The following is a 15,442-nucleotide window of genomic DNA, read 5'->3' as shown; positions in this document are numbered from 1 at the left end:
TAAACCCTTCCCTGCTGCCTTCGTATCCGTTTTAAGACAGAAGAGCAACAAGGATTGGGCAATGGAGATTAAATGACTTCTCCAGATCCTACCACGAGGGAGGGAGGATAGATTTGAACCCAAGTCCTGGAACTACAGACCTGGTCCTCTATTTATTAGGCTCCCTAGCCGCTCTCTTGTCTTACAGATGAGAAAACCGATGTCCAGGGAAAAGTAGCTTGACCAAAGTCACCCAGGTATTAACTGATGGCGCTGAGATTTACACCCAGGTCCTCTGGTTCTCCATCTAGTTATTAAGAGTGTTCTAAAGGGAAGCCAGGGCAAACAGGACCTAAACAGAGGCCACCCAGCTCATTCTCAAAGGCTAAGGCTTATCCCGTTGATGGGACTTCTAGGATCCTGGTGGTCAGACTGGAAAGGTACTTGAGGGAAGACAGAGCAGTAATCTAGAGGTCGAAGGAGCCCCATGGCCATATGCCCTTGTTACCTCATTTTATGTTCATCCCCATTTCATTCATTCATTTTTCAAGTCCATCCCCATTGTTTCATTCATTTTAATGTTCATCCCCATTTAATTTGTTCATTTTCATCCCCATTTCATTTATTTTTTTTACTTTCATCCCCATTTCATTTGTTCATTTTTCTTTTTCATCCTCATTTCATTCACTCATTTTTGCTTTCATCCCCATTTCATTCACTCATTTTTTCATCCCCATTTCATTCACTCATTTTCATCCCCATCTCATTCATTTTTTCATTTTCATCCCCATTTCATTTGTTCATTTGTTCATTTTCATCCCCATTTCATTCACTCATTTTTGCTTTCATCCCCATTTCATTCATTCATTTTTCATTTTCATCCCCATTTCATTCACTCATTTTTGCTTTCATCCCCATTTCATTCATTCATTTTTCATTTTCATCCCCAATTCATTTACTCATTTTTATTTTCATCTCCATTTCATTCATTCATTTTTCATTTTCATCCCCATTTCATTCACTCATTTTTTTATCCCCATTTCATTCACTCATTTTTATTTTCATCCCCATTTCATTCATTTTTTCATTTTCATCCCCATTTCATTTGTTCATTTTTATCCCCCTTTCATGCATTCATTTTCAAGTCCATCCCCATTGTTTCATTCATTCGTTTTTCATATTCATCTCATTCATTCATTTTCAGGAAACTGAGGACTGAAGAGGTGTGGGAACTTAGAGACAGGATTTAAACTCATATCCTCCGATTCCAGGCTGCACCCGCACTGCCCTGCCCCCAGGTCAGCATTAGAAGGTGGTGGTACTCACCCCCATCCCTCCAGCTCCAGCCTCTGGGGAAGTCCCACGACTCCTAGGCCATTCACCGCAGGTCTCAAACTTGCGAGGCCACCGCGTGGGTGAGAGCATCAGGCTGGGTGAATACGGGCTACATACAGGACGGCTCCCCAGCCTCTCTTCCTCCCCACCTTGGGCGTGGGACAAGCTGTGCGGACTCTGGTTTGCCGGCCCAGGGCCAGTGTCTCTCTGGTCAGCAGGTGGCCACAGTGAGGGAGGGACAAGGACAAAGCCCACAAGGGGGCTCTGGCTGTTCCCCGACAGAGCCATCAGGGTTCCTGGAACCCGGGGCAGGAAGCACTTCCGGGGCGTGCTGGGTGCCGCAAGGCTTTGTGTGACAGCGGCGTTGCCGTGACCCCAGAGCGCCCTAGATGTGGCTCCTAAACCTGGCCTCTCGCGGTAAGGCCGGATGCGATTCCTGGTAAATCTGGGAATTTCTAGCTTTCTCTATGAAATGAAGGCGCTGGACCGGATGCCAATAAGAGCCTCCTGCTCTGACAGCCGCCGGGCATTACTGCTGGAGGTACGAAGAAGAGCAAGAAAGCGGTCCCTGCCGTCGGGAGCCTCCGCTCTGACCAGCACGCAGCACGCAGACCACCACCTAGAACAGGATAAACGGGAGGGAGTGGGGAGCCAGGACCGGAAGAGGAATGAGGAGGCGTTTCAGGGAGAAAGTGGGGTTTTAGCCGGGACTTCTGGCCCCAAATCCGAGGCCGGCTGACCTTGGAACAGATGGACTGTGGTCAGAATCCCGAAGGCAAAGGCTAAGAGTGAGCAAGACACGAGTGAATGCCCACGGGGTGGGGGAGCACCGAAGCCTGGCCAAGGTCCACTTCACTGCCTGGATGATGGTACATCTAAAGGTAGACGGGACCTCATGGGCCATCTAGTCCAATCTTCATTATATAGAAGATGCTAAAATCCTGGCGATCTGGGTTCCAGTCCTGCCCCTTGTCTAGATGGCCTGTTTGACCTTTTTGAGCCTCAACTCTGAAATGAGGGGGTGAAAAAATAAACCGAGGGAATTGGGGGCACGGGGCAGCCAGATGGCTCAGTGATTTAGACACAGGAGGTTCTGGGTTCAAATTTGACCAGCCATTTCCTAGCTGTGTAACCCTGGGCAAGTCACTTAATATCTACTTCCTAGTCCTTACAATGCTTCTGCTTTAGAACCAATACATAGTATTGATTTAAGATGGAAGGTAAGGGTTAAGAAAAGTGAGGGGATTGGACTAGAATTATTCCAGTCTTCTTGGAACTTGGAGAGGGAGGGTCCTTCTTCCACAGGCTTGTAGGACATGTAGCATCCTAGAATTTAGTCGGAAGGGGCCCTAAAGACCAGATGGTTTCCAAGTGTTCAAGGCCTCTTCCTTTTCTAGAGCAGAGGCCCGAGGCCCAACGAGGGACCATGCTGTGGCAGAACAGGCTGAAGCTGACAAGGACAGATCCCAAATAAAATGGTAGTAATTAGGGAAAGAAATCCAGTCAATCCCAAAAAATGTTCCCCTCTCCACCCCCTTTTCTCAAACCACACACACACACCCTTCCCATGTGGTCAGACCCACACCTGGGCTCTCCAAACAAGTTCCCTTTGTCTTCCTCTTCTCTGTTCTCATGAGAACTGCATGCACCCATGTGGGTCTGTGGCTGCTCCCTCCGGGTGATGAGGTTTTCTCCCATGAAGTAACACTAAGAAGCAGCTCCAGAAGGCTTCCAGAGGGAACCAGAGGTTTGGGGGAGACGGGGCTGGAGTGCTTATCCCTGGCCAGTGAGAACTCCTGCAGCTGTAAAATGGGGACAATAGTAGCCCCAACCTCTCCCATGATTGCCCAATCCAGTGAAAGAATATTGGCAAAGCATTTACTGTAGCTTAATGGATGGTTTGGTTTCTTTCCTGAGTAGTTTGGGTAAAAGGGTTGGACTAGACAATCTTTAAAGTCTCTCCCACTTCTGACATTCTCTGTTCTCTAGCACTTTCCAGTTTTAACCTTAAAGATTCCACTCAGCTATAATATATGCGCCCCCCCCCCCAACACCCTGTTCTGACATTCCAGATTCTGAGGGCCCTCCCAGGCCTGACATTCTAGATGACATTCTATGATTAGCTAATCAGTAAACAGGCATTTATTAAGGGAATACTATATGCCATGCATTGTGCTAAAATAGAGCGTCAGACCTGGAGTCAAGATGACCTGGGTTTCAAATCTGACCTCAGCTGTGGCCTTGGGCAAGTCACGTGACTCCATTTGTCTAACCCTTACCTTTCTGTTTTAAGAGTTGCTAAGGCAGAAAGGATTTGAAAAAACAAAAAAACAGTCCTTGTCCACAAGTTCACATCATATGGGGGGGGGGGGAGAAGAATCATGCAAATAATGCACATACAAGATATTCACAGTATATAAGGAAGGGATTGGCTGAGACTCAAGAGACCACAGGTGTGGAGAAGAGCTTTCCAGGCATAGGGGACGTCCAAGGAGAAAGCAGTTGGGAGATGCAGTGTCAAGTGTAGAAAATAACATGTGTGGGCTTTAAAATTAATAACTAAATATTATATTTTATAAAATTTTATTAATAACTAAAGCAAAAGAACTGCCTGACTTCAGCCCAGTTGCAGGTCCAAAAGAGGATGAGGGAGGAGTTACAGCCACTTAAATACAATCATGAAAAAACGTGGGGACTCAGGCAAATGGAATTTTGGGAAATACTAAGGAACTTCTGGGGGAGGAAGTCCAAAGGCTCAAAATCTCCATTTATACACTAATTTACATTTAGTTCGCTCCTAGATTATGTGAAGACCAAGTTGTGAAGGGTTTTAAATGAGAAATGGAGTTTATATTTGACCCTGGGATACCAATCAATCAATGCTCTCTTGTCATCTGGATAGCAGAGCTTCTATTTGTCCAGAGAAAATAATACAGCCTGCCAGTGAGGGAATGGAGTGAAGAATGAAGAAAAGCAGTCTTTGCTTCCCCTCTGTTGTTACCCTTTTCCTTTAATGAATCTGCATTAGGGATCTTTTCTAAGTTCAAAGGGAATTTTGATGGGAATGGAAACTATTAGGAAGAGTTATAATAGGGCTAGTTCCCAGGAGAGGGGAAGGCAAGGTTTTACACGGCAAGGTAGAGTTGGCACAGTGGAAAGAACATTACTGGGCTTAGAATGAGGAAGATTCATCTTCATGATTTCAAAACCTGTTACTAGCTGTGTGACCCTGGGCAAGTCACTTCACCCTGTTTGTCTCAGTTTCTCAACTGTAAAATGAGCTGCAGAAGGAAATGGCAAACACCTACAGGATTTTTGCCAAGAAAACCCCAAATAGGGTCCTGGAAGCCTCACAACTGAAATGACTTAAGTCTGTTGTCTTCTCATATAGGGGAACCTTTTAGATGTGTCCTTGATGAATTGGGGGGGGGGGGCATAGTTGAAAATTCTTCAACATCTCATCTTTGTTGATTCTCTCTTTAGAATTTTTTTTTCATCTATTACCAAAATCTTGATTCTAGTAGCTTTCATTTATCTGCCATTTCTTCCCATTGCAATTTAGTATATAATCTCAGTTACCAACTTGGACTATTGCCATAGCCTTGAAAAGTGTTCCTGCCTCCCGTTATTTGTACAGCTGTTACTTTATATGTGGTTCTGCCACTTCCTGTGTGATTTGGGGCAGATTAACTGACACCCCCCCACCCCCCGGCCTCAGTTAAAAGGATGGAGTTGGACTTGAAGGAACTAAGGTTCCTTCCAATTCTAGAGTAATGATCCCATTTTATATCAAAATTCTCCAGTGGCACACATGTCTACTCAGTCATCCATTTCAAAATTCTTTTCATGACATCTAGGCTTCTGGGACCTGCCTATATACCTTTTAAAAAAGGTTTTATTGATGCTCTTGCTTCCCTTGAAAATCATTGCAACTTTCTAACAATTCCCTCCTTGCCTCCCATGATAGTACCCTCCCCTCCCTCAGATAACAAGTAGAGTCAGGCAAAAGAAATCAATGAAGATGCGCTGATCATGTATGAGAATGTAGGCTTCATTCTGCAGCCCTAGCTCGCCACCTCACATCAAAGGCAAGCTTTAGTTTTACCAGAAGTTGTGCTTGGTTACTATATTGATCAATGCTGCTTTTCATTATATTATTAGTCTCTACATTGATCAGTGTTGCTTTTCATTACATTACTGTAGTCATCACATAAATAGCTCTCCTAATTTTGCTCACTCTACTCTATATCAGTTCATATAAATCTTCCCAAGTGTCTCTGAATTTTACATATTTATTGTACAATACACATGCCATTTACATTCATGTGTCAACACTGAGCTATTCCACTACTGAGAGGCCACCTGCTTTTATCTCTAGTTCTTATCTACTATGCAAATAGCTATTCTAAAATATTTTTGCAAACAGGAGACATTTCTCTGTCTCTGATCCCCTTGGCTTGTTAAGAAATTGCTGGGTCAAAGACATTTAATACTTTAGGTACAAAGGAGTGACTTTAGGTTTAATTCCAAATTGTTTTCCAGAGCTGTTGAACTAACACATATCCACCAAGAATATATTAGCATTTCTATGTTTTCACAGTCTCACAAACATTTACTATCTTCATCTTTTGCTTATCTCTGACAATCTCTGAGGGAGAGATGAAAATGAATTATTTTCCTTTGTATTTCTTATTCATGATTTAGAAAACTGCTAATATAATGACTTATTTATATCCTCTGAACACTTACCTATTGGTGAACAGTTCTTGATCTTGTACTAGTTATATTTGCCTATGTATCTTAAATATCAGACCTTTAAAAAAATTTCTTGCAACATTTTCCCCAATTCCCATCTTCTCTCTTAATAAGAGCTCTCCTGATTTTGTGCATGCAGAAGCTTTTCATTTTATGCAACCAAAACTATCCGTTTTCTCTTCTATGATCACTTCTGTCCCTTAAAGAATTCTCTCCTTCCCCAGAATAAGGTCCTTCTTTCCATTTCTCTCCTTAAACTTAATGTTTTACTCAAATCAGCTGACTGTTTTAAACTTACCTGACATTTTCTGATCTCTTCCTATTTATGGCCATATCATTCTTCCCTCTAGTTATCTGTATCACCTCTAAAGCCCAAATGAAATGCCACCTCCTCTGGGAAGTCATCCCTATAATCTTTCTGATATCAGATTTGTGCCACTTTAATGTACTTACCACATAATACTATATATTATAATGATCTTTTAAACTTTTGAAGAGATCCAGAGGCGAATGAGACCTTAAATCAGTCATCTGGGTTATGTTTCATATTCCTCAATGAGACCATAAACTTTATAACTGATTGTGAACACATCACATAAAACATTGCGTCTCTCCCAAAACAGTAGATGAGACTCTTAGTCTTAAGTTCTTAGGTCCTCTGACCTTCCACATCTCTCACATTCAATGGCTTGGGAGAAGGGAAAAGGAGGCTATGGATTTGCTGTCACCATACTACCTCCCTCCCTCCTAGACTTTTGACCTCATGTTATTATGGGAACAGGAGGGGCTAGGGAAGTGGTTTTAGATTTTCAAAAGTTGGAGAAATAAAGGAGGGCTTGGCGTTTCCTTTTCCTAATTTTTTCCTAATTTTCTAATTTCCTAATTCCCTAAAAGCATTTGTCAAGAGACAATATGAGTAGTATTTACTGTTTCTCCTATGGGGTTTATTTCTCCTTGCACTCAACATGACTCCTTCCCTCAAAAGAATGAAAGCCCCCTAAGGCAAGGCCTATTTGTCTTTGTATCTTTAATGTCTATAGTACAGTCTCCTTGCATATAATCTCTGCTTAATAGACATTTGCTATTTGTGGAACCAAAGTGAAAAAGGCAAGGTGGGTTCCCAATATAGCCCTCCTATTCAGTTACTAAGTTAAGTGTAAAATAATCATTCCAAGGTAGAAGGGAATGTAGTTCCTGTCCCTAGTTTAGGACTGTAAGAAATGGTGAACTGGGCATCCTATCCAAGGAGCCATTTAGCTTAAGTCACATATTTGGGTCTTCAGAAATTCAAGTTAAGAAATTTCCATGATTATGTGCAAAGGCCATCTTTCCCCCCCTAGATATATTGCCTTGCTAAAGAGAAAATCAGCTGTGGGTTGCAAAAATAGATCAACCAATAAAAGAAATTACACTGGAGTTAAGGGGAGAACTTTCTATGGATTCAGAAACCAAACAGAAACTTGGTTTAGGGAGATGACAGGGTGAAAAGAGAAATAACACTCTGATCTCTATTTCACTAGAAGCAAATGGAAGAGCACATGGTCTCAAGTTAGCTTTAGGAAAGTCAGAATAGACCACTGGACCTCTAATTTGTAGGGACCTTTCTCTTTATAGAAGCACAGCTAATCCATCCCTTTCCCTTAGAGGAGAAAGGTTTTCATCATATTCCCAGTACCTAGCATATAGCCTTCTTTAATAAATGGCTAAGATTTAATAATAAGCTAAGATCTCCCATCTGAGAACAGCTATATTAAAAATCCAAGATGGCAGAAAACCTGTGTGGTTTAGCAAATGGCAAACTGGCTAAGCTGCATTGAGGTTGTGGCCAGAGGGTTCAAACTACATGCCAGGTCAGCACAAAACTTTGGACTTGGGATCAAACCAAAGTCCCAGACACTTCCCATTGACTGTCAAGTGGTTTCTCAGCCACCAAACCAAGTAGCTGAGTCTTTTTCTAGATGGAAAGCCAGACATTATATTTTATAAGCCCTTTTTTTTCCCCCTATCAGAGATAATTAAACATCATGTGTTCCTGTGATCCAGACTGTAAAAGTGAGTTAGAGAAAAGGTGTGGGCTTTGGCTTTAGAATAGGAATGCTGTTCCAGCTACTGGGCTCCATACCAGCCAAGACATGTTGACTTCCTCCCATCCTGTTCCACCAAGGGGCTCCAAGACAAGGGATCCTGATGCTTTCACTGGTCTCTGATGAACTTCTGAAACCGCTGGGTTTACTCAGGGAAAGAAGTTTGCCACCAGCAAAACTGAGAGGCATAAGCACCAACCAAAATGTCCTTTTCAATGGGTATTTATTCATTCACTTATTTCTGAAGATGTGCACACTCAAGTATTAAGTTTGGCCAGGACAACTCATGGCCCCTTGGTATGTACAGGGTCCTCCAATTGCTTGGGGTATGTACGTATAACTTCATAGCTAATGCACCACACACAAGATAAAACAGGAAAGTCTAAACCCCCCAAGCCGCTCCCACACAAACCGCGGGGGAGGGGGACACTAACGGCAGCGCCCCTCGGAAAAAAAACCAAAGCAGAGGAGAGGAGAAACACAGGGGCGGAAGGCAGGCTGGGATCCGTCTTGGCCGGTCACTCTCCCGGGCTGGGTGGTCAGGGGATTGAGTTCAAAAGGTCCTTCAGGAAGTTGTCAGCTAAACTGATTTCTGAGAGGAGTCCTGGAAAACAGCACAGGAATGTTTGTTAGGGTCAGACAAGTCTAGCAGCAAGCCCCACCCCCAGTTCACAAGGGTAGGGGGAGAGAAGACACCCTGTCTTGCAGGGATAGAGGATCGGTCTGCCCTCCCCCCACCCCTAGGGGCCCCAGAATGCAAGGGAAGCCCTGAATTCAGGCATAGAATCACAGATTCATTGCCAAAAGTGACCTGAAAACCTGCTTGGGTGGGAAGGAACAGAGGGAACATCAACCCCCATCTCATTTTACATAGGAGGAAGTTGAGCCCAGAGAGGAAGTGACTTGCCCAAAGCCACACAGCTAAGAAACTGCCCGATTCCAGTGCTTTGTGAAGATAAATAACATCTGTAGGAGGTTGCCCTCATCTCTTGGCTCTCCTTGATTAGGGAGTTATAAGCATAAGGACATGGCTAACCAAACAAAGCTGCTGATCACTCTCTTACTCGGCTCTATCATACTCTGGCCAAAGCATCCAGCTCCTAATTCCTGGAATGAACCTGGGGGAGCTGCCCCATCCTTTCCAGCTCCGATGTTTACAACGTCCTTGTCACCCATTCCACCCTAACAAAACATTATGCATTCGTCTAAGCCTGGTTAAAGCAGCCTTCCCTAATACTGCCTGGGACAAGTGACTTCTCTCTTCTCTGGGTCCCCAAAGTCATTTAAATTGTACCCTCTTTTGTGGCAGTGATATTTTTCTGTCTTGTTTTGTATGTAATTATCTGCTCTGCTATCATCCCAGACCCTGATCTGTGACAGGCTCTATGAGGGCAGTGACCATGCTGCCATCATTTTTGCACAATACCTGTGTTAAGTACAGGACCCTTGTACATAGTAGATATTTAATAAACCTTTATTAGAAGCTGGGTCAACATCAGAACTATAACTCTCATTTATGTATGAGAATAACAGGGAGAAGTGGTAGTTGGTATCTGATTTTGAAAAGTAATTTTTTTTCAACTTACATTTGAAAATAGGTGTGTCTGTGTGTTCTGGGAATTCATAACAGCTCAGGAAAAATAACGAAATTATACCATACTAAGTCCTGACTTAGGAGGAGCCTGAGAGTCAATTAGTCACCCCAACTTGCCCCTGGGTTCAACCAACTCCTTTCTCCTCCTTGTACCATGCTGAGATAAATAGCATTACCTCTCAAAATGATGTCAAGTGCCAGCCTGAGCTGAGTCCTCTTATTCTTTTATTCTTTTCCCCATAATCCATCCCCTCAGCCCTAACTTTAAGCTAGCTCTTCCTAAGTTTCACTTTCTGTGAAGGGGAGGAAATGAAGTTACGGGTCTAAAAGTTAAAGATACTCCTCCTCTGCTACTAGATCTTGCTGGGTTTAGCAAACTTTGTTCAAAAGATGGTAAGATAGTGACAATATTAAGAGATGAAGACCAATGTCCCCAATTAGGGAGTATAAGAAGACCAAATAGCAACGAATAGACATCCCATGTGGATGAAGGAAGGATGATTGAGTTCAAGCAGAAACAAAAGGTACAAAATGATACAAAGATCCCAGTCAGACCAAACCCAGAGAATAGTCAAATAGGAATCTAAAGAGCATCTTCTATAGTCCCTTGGGTAAAAGGGGGCCCATGATTCATAAAAAATAGTTATTATAGTATTTCAATGACTAAGTGATCTAGTTGTCCTGGGAACCAAGTTTCTGGATTGAAGTACTGTATAATGTTTTAAGCTTTACAATGTGTTCCTCACAACAGTCCTTCCTTAGGAGTGAAAGCACTGGCAAACATTCATCTTTTTTCATTTATGGTTAGGAAGGTTGTTAGGGTAGGTCAATCACCCTTGGGTGGCATCTTGAGTTCCACTGCTCTTTGGAACACATTCCATTCTTCCCTGCATTTTCTGGTAGGTGTAGAATAGTCCTGTGTTTTTAGAATTTCCTTTCTCTTCTGGTCACTTTCAAAATTTGTTTTTCAGTGGAATTATTAAATCACTTTGTGTCTGTGAGTTTGCAACCTTGAGGGTTATTTTTTGGTTTTGGTTTTTTTCTGGATGCAATTAATGGATTCTTTAAATTGGCATTTTGTTTTCTGTGTTCAGAAGTTCCAGGCAGTTTTCCTATATTATTTCTCTTTCACTGTAGTATTCAGGTTTTCTGATCTGCTGTGTCCGCCTGGGAGAAACATAATCCTTAACTTGTCTCTATGTAGCCGATTATTGGTTTACTTATATGGAAAGCATGCTTTCTTCTAATGTAATTGCTTTATGTTTCTCTTCTTCCAAATTGTCCTTTATTTCCATGTATTTGCATTCTCAATTATTCTCTTGTTTCTCTGATTTGACTTGCCACTGAAGAATTCGAGTTTTTCAATTCTGCCAAGTATTTGTGCTGTGTAGGTCCAAAATTCTCTCTCACTTTTTATTCTCCTTTAAACCATTCAGAAACAGCATGCTGTGATACTATGGTCTTTTTAAAATCCACTGGGTACGCGGCCTCTTCAGGTATTGAATCATTATTACCCTTTGTTTTGCAATATTCATTCATAGATACCTAAAATTGTTTGCTAAATTTGGAGGCTATTTTTTCCTTCTTCTGTCAATGTCTTTCCTATTGGGAAGATAGGCTTATGCTCAAAGTTCTTGAATTTTCTTTCTCCTGAATTCTTTACCAATTTAATCTTTTTTCCTTTATTTCTCTCTGTTGCTCACTTTCTGACTCCCTCCTCTCTTATGAATTTCCTTGGGGGCTGGATCTCAAAAGCTCTCAGCTTCCTCTCATGCAATTCATAGTTTGTCACCCTAGTCTCTACCCCCAAGAAGTGCTTTCTAGGGGAAGGGGCAGAGCTGGCCCCAGCTGGATGCTGGTTTCTTTCCCTTAGGTTTAGTGGAGGGCTCTCCAGCTCACTTTTCCATCTTCTTGCCAAATATCCAATTCTAACTACCTCTCCTCCCAAATGCTACCAGGTTCCTATCACATGTGAACAAATTTCTGCCATTTGGAATGTGGATCCCTGAGGCATTTTCACAGTTGAACTATATGCCAGGACCATGGGGTGGCTTGGGCAGCTTTGCTCCTGGGAATGTAACATGTAGGAGAGTGAGTGTGGAATGAGTACTTGTTAGGGGTTAGTTAACTCATAGAGTTTTAACCTTATTTGGAATCCTGGTTTCTTGGACTGTGGTAAGAGCTCAAACTGTTTTATCTCTGGCATGTCATTTCTGTTTTAGAAACATTTGAGAGGCTACGAAGATTAGAGAACATGTCTAGACCCCATCTTGTTGGTCAGGTGGCCTACAAGTCTGTATTGAGTACTATCTTACACATTTTATAGGAAGCAACAGAGTCTCCACAAGGATAGGACTATTCAGTTCTTAAATGTCAGAGCTGGGATCTGCCTACGGGATCTTCCTCACTGAGGCATGAGCTTTTTTTCTGCTGCCTAGAACAATAGGAAGGATGTTCACAGGCTCACCTAGTACTAGGAAAAGGTGCATAGGCACCTCCTGATGGATCACAGTTGATATACTTTATCCCAGGCACCTACTGCTTTCTCTTGGTCATTTGGTATATTCCTGAGTGTACAAACTAATTATACTGTATTCATCATTACAAAAGCAGGGTTGTAGCAGTACCAGATCTTATACTGTACTATATAGCAGTGGTCATCAAAACGTTATGGTACAGGCTAAGAGACAGAAGGGTGGATCAATGAAATAGACTAGGAGTAAAGACCCTAGCTTTTGGAATAATAACTCACTATTTGACAAAAACTGCTGGGAAAATTGGAAAACAGTATGGGAAAAAAATAGGTTTTAGATCAACATCTTGTACCCTATAACCAAGATAAATGGGTAAGTGACTTAAAATATAAACTATAAAGAATGAAATCATAAATAAGGTAAACATAGAATAGTACATCTGTCAGATCTGTGGGGAAGGAAGGAATTTAAGACCAAGCAAGAGATAGAGAACATTACAAAATGTAAAATGAATGACTTTGATTATATAAAATTTAAAAGGTTTTGTATAAATAAAACCAATGCAACCAAAATTAGAAGGAAAGCAACAAACTGGGAGAACTTTTTTATAACAAAACTCCCTGACAAAGGTTTAATTTCCCAAATATATAAGGAACCAAGTCAAATTTACAAAAAAAAAAAGAAAGCAAGGTGGTCATGCACAACATTTATACAATGGGCAAGGGCAGCCCAAAAACCAGGGAGGTCTGGGTTCCAGTCCAGGCTCATAGTAATGGCCTCCTGTGGAATCAACTACCAAATATCTTCTTCTCTTACATATAGAAATGCACTCTGACTTCCTTGTGCTTGGATCTTTAAAGGTGGTATCTTGTCAACAGTGCTAAGGTGGGAGTCAGAAGATTTGAATTGAAGTTTTGGTGTTCTGTTAAATCCTAGCTGTGCTATATATGTATATGTATATATGTGTATATGTGTGTGTGTATATATATATCTCTGAGAATCTATACTTCATCTATGAAATGGGAATAATACTTCAATACTTGACTTACAAGATTATAAGACTCCAGTGAACTAATCTATGTGAAGTGACTTTGTAAACCACAAAGTGGCACAAAGACCTTCACAACACAAATATCACCACCTGATGGAGGTGGAGTCAGTTACCCACCCTCTCCAGGCTTCAGGTTCCTCAAAACTGTACAAAGGAGGGAGTTAGGGTGACCTCTGTTGTCTCTTTCAGCATTAATTTTAAGTTCCTAGGACCCATTTAATGGGTCATGCTGCACAGTAGCAAATCACTGGATTTCAAGTCAGAGGCCTTGCATTTAAACCTCAATTCTGCTCAGTGTTGTCTGGGTAATTTCTGGTATAAGACTGAAGGTCTCTGGACCTCCAGGTCTATAAAAGATGGGGCTCATACCACACAATCTCTTTCCTGTTCTTCCCAGCTCTAAATGTAATCCCAATAATAACAGCAACTCACATATCTCTTTCTTTCTTTGGTTAAAGCAATGCCAAAAAAAAAATTTTAAGATATTTTATCAATTAAATATAAAGCAAACTGAGAAAATGTTTTAAAAAATAATCTCTGCTAAGGAAATGCAAATTTATTAATTCCCATTTTGTAGAGAAAGACAATGAAACCAAGAGGGGAAATGACTTGCCCTGGGCCACATACCTGGTCAGGGCTAGTCAAAGATCCAGGTTCTTGGACTCTAGGTCCCAGGCTCTGTCCTTTAGACAGTACTACACTCTCCCCCCCCCCCCCCCCCCCATCACTTTCTCTATAATCTAACAAAAGTCTCTGAATAAAAAATAATGACATTTTGGTTTAAATTAATAGTGACTTCATCCTCTCTGTGCCTCAATTTCCCCATCTATAAAAAATCAAGGAGACTGATTCCATTGTTGGTCTACCATTCACTCTATCTGGAATCTATCAGAGACCAAAGAGCCTTGATTCAAGGTGATCCATTCAGTGCCTATAATTAGCTAGACCCCTACTATCATCCATGCGGCACAGAGTAAGCAGCAGCACCACAGTACTGACAAGTGGCAAAGTTCATCCTCCATTCTGCCTTCTCTTGCCTAGACTGCCTTAGGAGCCGATATGTCCAGTCAAGTAACAAGCTTGTGGGGCAGAGCAGGAGAGTCTGTTTTCTAGAATGAGTTGTACCATTTACCAGAGACTGGACAAATTACATCTTCCTAAGCCCCAGTTTCCTCAGTTGTATAATGGGAATAATCTTGTTCTTTCTCTACTAGCATCAAAAAGGAGTTGTTGAGATTGAAGGCGATCATCTATAGGAGAATGCTTTGTAACCTCAAAAATATCATGCTAATATAGGGTGATTGTTCTCCTAGGGCTCAGATGCTCAAGTGAAAGGATCCAATTCATTACCTGTAACTTCTACCAAGTGGAGATTTTGTCACAAGTCAGCAGAGAGAGAACAGCCCCTAGCTTCCAGTTTCCAGAGTAAATAAAGCAAGAGGATGGGAGAGTTTAGCTCCAGAAAGCAGCTTCCATTCATATGCTAATTAATCAAGCCATCACAAAAGCCGGATTGGGCCTAGAATGGGGATGGCATCTCTACAAATCATTCTAGAGGCTGCCAGGAAGAGCCAGTGACAGCAGGAACCCAGAGACTCATTCCTATGTTTCCTTAAACAAGTGTTTTTGAATCTATGACTCCCAGTTATGGCCTGGCTGATTTGAAGACTTTTAAAGTGGAATTCAACAGTTCAACATTCTGAAATAGAGGTTATAATCTTGTTTCCCCTCAACCTGATCCTCTGTCTGATATCCCTTGTAGCGTTACCTCTTCCCTTTCCCTTCAAACATTTATTTATCTATCAATAATTAGCACCTCTAACTATCTATCTACCTATCTATCTATAAATGAGCATTTTGGATAGGGAGATGGGGACACAGATAACCCCTCCTTACCCACCTCCACATCTTATTGATTCCACTGTGATAACATTTGTTATCCTTTCTTTTTATTTCTACTCACCTCACCACTCCAGTAAAAAGTCTCATTACTACCCACTTAAACAGATTTTTCCACCTCCTCCAATTCTATCCTTCACTTCCTATATCCCTTATATAGAAAGACCTGGGTTCAAATCCACCTCTAACAATTACCCTCTCTGTGATCCTGGGCAATTCAATTAACCTTTGTGTCAAGGCAACTGCCTAGAACACATCTACATGTCACTGA

At 41.8% G+C, this 15,442-nt stretch overlaps 1 protein-coding gene and 1 long non-coding RNA gene across 3 annotated transcripts in view; both read right to left on the bottom strand.

Annotated features, from left to right (window-relative positions):
• The window catches only part of LOC103094822 (uncharacterized), a 47,619-nt gene extending 45,925 nt beyond the window's left edge, over positions 1-1,694 (bottom strand). For both annotated transcript variants that reach the window (XR_008911550.1, XR_008911549.1), the window contains exon 1: positions 1,306-1,694. This is a non-coding gene — a long non-coding RNA (uncharacterized LOC103094822). The remainder of the gene's footprint in view (positions 1-1,305) is intronic.
• Positions 1,695-8,359: 6,665 nt separating this feature from the next.
• Positions 8,360-15,442, bottom strand: part of UBR4 (ubiquitin protein ligase E3 component n-recognin 4) — a 162,006-nt gene continuing 154,923 nt past the window's right edge. The window contains exon 106 of the mRNA XM_056795687.1: positions 8,360-8,757. Within this exon, the coding sequence (XP_056651665.1) occupies positions 8,693-8,757 (65 nt within the window). The 3' untranslated portion in view covers positions 8,360-8,692. The remainder of the gene's footprint in view (positions 8,758-15,442) is intronic.

Source organism: Monodelphis domestica, chromosome 4 (genome assembly GCF_027887165.1).
Source record: "Monodelphis domestica isolate mMonDom1 chromosome 4, mMonDom1.pri, whole genome shotgun sequence".
In the NCBI taxonomy this organism is placed as follows: domain Eukaryota; kingdom Metazoa; phylum Chordata; class Mammalia; order Didelphimorphia; family Didelphidae; genus Monodelphis; species Monodelphis domestica.
This window is presented reverse-complemented; position numbering and strand designations above follow the sequence as displayed.